The sequence below is a fragment of the Nematolebias whitei genome, chromosome 18 (assembly GCF_014905685.2).
Source record: "Nematolebias whitei isolate Nwh7 chromosome 18, NemWhi1, whole genome shotgun sequence".
Lineage (NCBI taxonomy): Eukaryota > Metazoa > Chordata > Actinopteri > Cyprinodontiformes > Rivulidae > Nematolebias > Nematolebias whitei.
Window position 1 is genome coordinate 23,236,398 of NC_056515.1, and position 4,774 is coordinate 23,241,171.

Here is a 4,774-nt window from a genome sequence, read left to right on the forward strand (position 1 = left end):
TATATATATATATATATATATATATATATATATATATACTATATATGCAGCATATTTTATGTTTGTTTTGTTTCGCTAATAAGATGTCCAAGAAGAGTGTCTAATGTGGTGGCACTCATAATCAGAAAAAGATGTTGGACAGCAAAGAATGAAATACTTTTTCAGTCTTTTGTTCCAAATATCTCGTCTTTTTCCCTTCATTTGGGAGAAAGACAAGTCGGAAACAATCATTTATAGATGACCTCGTTTATGACTCAATGCTTTTAAAATGCGAGAAGAGGACACTCCACTTGAACCCTATTTCGCCCACACATGTATATTGTCTGAACGTGGCTTTTTGAATTACACAAGTGAGCACTTTACAGCCCACTGTGACTTGTGTCTGTAAATCATTACAATATTCACATCTATATTTAGCTCATAGAGGCTTCCCTCCTTAGAAATCAAATGATAAAACACAATAATAAACACAACAAAGTGAAAAATAAGTGCAGACAGAAGGCAATAATGAAGATTGTAGTTGTGTTTAAATAGTATTTTTATTTCTGTTAGCTTGAGAAAAGAACAGCTTAGTGATTGATTATCCCTATTAAGATGTAGTCAGTGACATTTGTGAGTTCACTGACCGCTTCTAAACACAGACTTAGATGATGACCACAACAAATATAACCTGAAACATAATTTCCTCACTGATGGTACTATCAAGTGAGGGCAGGAGGCCGGTTCATTGTGAAGGGCAGAACATAAAAACAATAATGACCATATTAATAGGAGCTGGAAATGTGGTCTGCGCAGTCAAGATGAAAACCGTTATTGTTGCGAGGACAGTTGGGCAAAAGGTCATGTTGGACTAAAAGCTTGTTTTTATTCGTCAAATATAAAAAGACGTGAGAATGATTTCAAACAGCACTGCAGCCTGCTTTATGCTGTAATGACATCTGATCGCCATGATATTCCTCAAAATAAATGCAGTGACAGATAATGTTTTTTTTTCAAAATACTTTTTTTGTTGTTGTTGAAGAGCTCTTTGAAATGACACACTTTTGGTTCTCTGAAATAAAGGGGGAAAAAAGCAAACAAAAATATCTAGGAAAATTATATTTTCTTTAAAACTGCAATGTGAATGCTGAGTGCCAAAAACTGCTGAAATATGCTGAAGAAGCTGAAACATAGTTCCTAAAACTAAAGGAAACAAAACACTTGCTAAATGCTAAAAGCAGCACAAAAAGTTAAAAATTAGAAAATACACTAAAGCAGTTTTTAAAGAGAACAATGTTTTTGAAGAATTAAATAGATCTTGGTGTAATCATGCAGGGGAAATATTTGTAAATCAAGGTTGAAACAAATTAAAGTTACAAAAACCAAAACTCATTGAACCTTTCGCCTGAATGAGCTAAATGTTTTGCTAAATGAATGGCTAAAATAGCACAAAGCCTGCAGAAGTAGTGAAATAGTTATGAAAGGAAATAGTTAAAATTTTAAGTACAAATACATACACACACACAAAAAAATAATAATCTGTTGACATACTTTTAATTATTTTCTACTAAAACATGCAACTTTGCAAGCTGCCCTGAATTTCAGCACCATGGACAGTGCCACACACGCAACACAAGCAAAAGTCAGTTTTTAAAACACGTCTAACACTGAAAACAGTGAGAACCTTTAATTTCTTTTGTGATTGCTCAAACCAAAGGGGGTTGTCAAGCTGAAATCTCCAAACACAATCCTTTTCATGTAACTGTATGATTACTGAAAACACAGGTGCCTGGAAGAATCAAGTGGGTGTGAATACCAATTAGAGGCATTTGTTGGATGTTTAAAAACAAGAATAGCAATCAGTAAAACATATACTGTGATAAGAAAGCTTTATTATACTTGGTATCTCCAAATAAATACAACAAAATCTTAACTAGAGAAACTGTGTTTTCTGTAATGGATAAAAATAGTATAAATGATAAGAACTAAATTATTTGTACATTTTGCTAAATAAGCTGAAACTGAGTTATCAAAGCTATTAGAGACAATACATTTGAGGTAAAGCTTAAAGGGAAAAAATGCTAAAAGCTAAAAGGGACTAAACACCAAGTATCCATCCATCCATCCATCCATCATCTTTACACGCTTCTTCCTTTTCAGGTCATGGGGGTCACTGGTGCCATATCCAGTTATCACTGTGCGAGACATGGGGGACACCCTGGATAGGTCTCCAGTCCATCACAGGGACACATAGAGACAAACAACCATTCACTCTCTCACCTAGGGACACTTTAGAGTTACCAATCAGCCTAACGTGCATGTTTTTGGTCTGTGGGAGGAAACCAGAATCCCTGGAGAAAATCCACACACGCACGGAGAGAACATGCAAACTCCACCCAGAAAATAAAATTTCAAATAAAGCAGTATTTTTGGTGCAATTAAAAATCTCAGTGTATTTCTATTGGAAATTATTTTTGTAAATTAAAATATGTTAAAAAAGCATAATTTAAATGTATTAAATAAATGAACATTTTGGTGTTTGAATGGTTAAGATGGGACAAAGTATGCAGAAGTATTTGCATGTTGAAAAAGGTACAGAAGAAAAGATAAAGAGAAACAGGATCAATATAGTGTGAATGCTGAATCAGGATTCACACAACCAGCATTTAATTCAAACACATAATATCAAGCCTAAGCAACAGCAGTTGTACCTTTGATTTGATATGAGTTTGGTGGATTTAAATATAAGTTTAGTTTTAATCTGAAGTTGTATTTGCTTCAATTTGTTTCAGTCACAGCTGCTGCTTATTATCAAATTTTGCGCTTAATATTTCAATCGTCTTGTAATTTCTCAAAAAAGTAACATAACGCTAACAATTGTTAAACGATTGAACACGACTGACAATAAGAGGATTTAATTTACTTAAGACCAATTCACTTTCATTCAGTTTATTTTAATTTGCAGAACAAAAAAATAAAGAGAAAAAATTTATAAACTAAATTTGAACATATCAGTTTGGAGCCACATGTCTTTGGATTTTTATTTACTATTTTCTTTAGGTTTCTTGAAACAGCTGCTAATTTAATTTGCACAGGAAATCATTTTATTTTACTCAAATTTGAAGTAATTGTTAAATTAGTCATCTTTATCAGCTGTATTTTTGTCTGATTCTAAAAAAACAACTAATAAACTGATAATACCGCTCCCCCTGTTGAGTGTAAGTGACTGTTGCTGCCTACCTGTCATCATTTGGGAAGTTCTGGTCCCCGAGCAGCAGGTCCCTGAAGCGGAAGCGGGGTGGAAGTGGAGGCACCTCGCTCTCCAGCTGCTCCATCTTCAGAGCAGAGATGTCTAAGATAACTCCACTGCTGCTGCTGCTGCCTCTGTTAGTCTGAAGTGGAGCTGCAGAGGAACTGGAGGAGCGAGAGGAGAAAAGTAAAATGGCAGAAGGGGAAAGAAGGATAAAAACAAAAAAGCTTTGTGAAAAAAATGAAGGGAGCTGGAAGGACAGGAAGTGAAAGAAATACAAAGATGAAACAAAGGGAAGACAGAAAGAAAAAAAAAACAGATGAAAAGGTGACCTTTTACAAGAATGCACAAAAGTATTCAAATCACTTTGCACACTTCATCATCCCGGAGCAGGGGCAGCAGAAAAACATCTTCTTGGTCTAAAAGCTTCAATATGCAATTATTTAAGCAAATGAGTCACCTTGTTAGAAACACTGTTTCTTAGTGCATGATTACATTTCTCACAGCTTCAGTTTATTATATTTTATTCAGAAAATCAAAAACAACTTTCCATAAAAATGTAGTAGATAAGAATAATACATATAATATGTATGGGATCCTAATTTTGATAAGAGAAAAGAAGATGTTGAAAATCATAATCCTTTAAAAAGTATATTAATCAGAAATTGAAGATTAAAGAGGTGAGGTGTTTCTGTGAGTGATGGGTTACTCTCCACAATTATTTTGATGCAGAAACATTTCACATCTCCTCCTAAATTGACAAAAAGAGTGAAGTTCTTGAGGTTTGGTGTGAGGATAGGTGCTGCTTTCAGTCTCCTAGAAACACAGCTGGTCACAAAGCAGACAGGAAATGAAAGCCCAAATCTCTCCTCATCACTGTCTGCTGCAATCCTGCACTGAGCTCATCAAACATGTTTTATAATTGATAATGGATATATTTCTATGTGGCTCTGAGGGATTCAATCATTTCAACACACTCAGCTCACACTTCCAGTGAGAATAAACACTAGTCTTCACGAGTCACATTTTTGTCCTTTCAAAATGCCGTTCCTTCAAGTTTGCATGGAAGAGATGTTATGGCAAAATCAGGAGTGTCATTCCAACAAATCAAGGCATAAACACAATGAACTAAAAACTGGATAAAGTTGGTGTTAAATAGAGAGGGTGTTCTGAACTATTTTATATATTTATATATTTTATATTCTGGACATAATGAACTGCTGAAAAAAGTGACAAAATGCATACTGCCTGTGGGGGCCACACCATAAACATTTTATCAATCCCCATCAGAGGCAATATCCAATTAAAACTTAATCACTGGCATTGTCAAACCTTTTAGCTGTGCAGGGTCACAAAGTCAGCATCATTAAGCTACAATTGTGGAAGTAAAAAATTACAACCTCACACAGGAGGGCCAGATGAAAACAGGAAACAAGGTATATTGAAATTGCCAAAACAGAGGGGAAAAAGCAATAAATGTAATTTCTAGCCATGACAAATTTCTGCAGAAGCTGGATTAAAGTGTATGCAGAAAAACTCCCAGCA

General features: G+C 34.7%; 1 protein-coding gene across 1 annotated transcript in view; it reads right to left on the reverse strand.

Annotated features, from left to right (window-relative positions):
* Positions 1-4,774, reverse strand: part of kcnt1a (potassium sodium-activated channel subfamily T member 1a) — a 43,491-nt gene that overhangs the window by 33,730 nt on the left and 4,987 nt on the right. Inside the window, exon 2 of the mRNA XM_037692246.1 lies at positions 3,220-3,393. Within this exon, the coding sequence (XP_037548174.1) occupies positions 3,220-3,393 (174 nt within the window). The remainder of the gene's footprint in view (positions 1-3,219; positions 3,394-4,774) is intronic.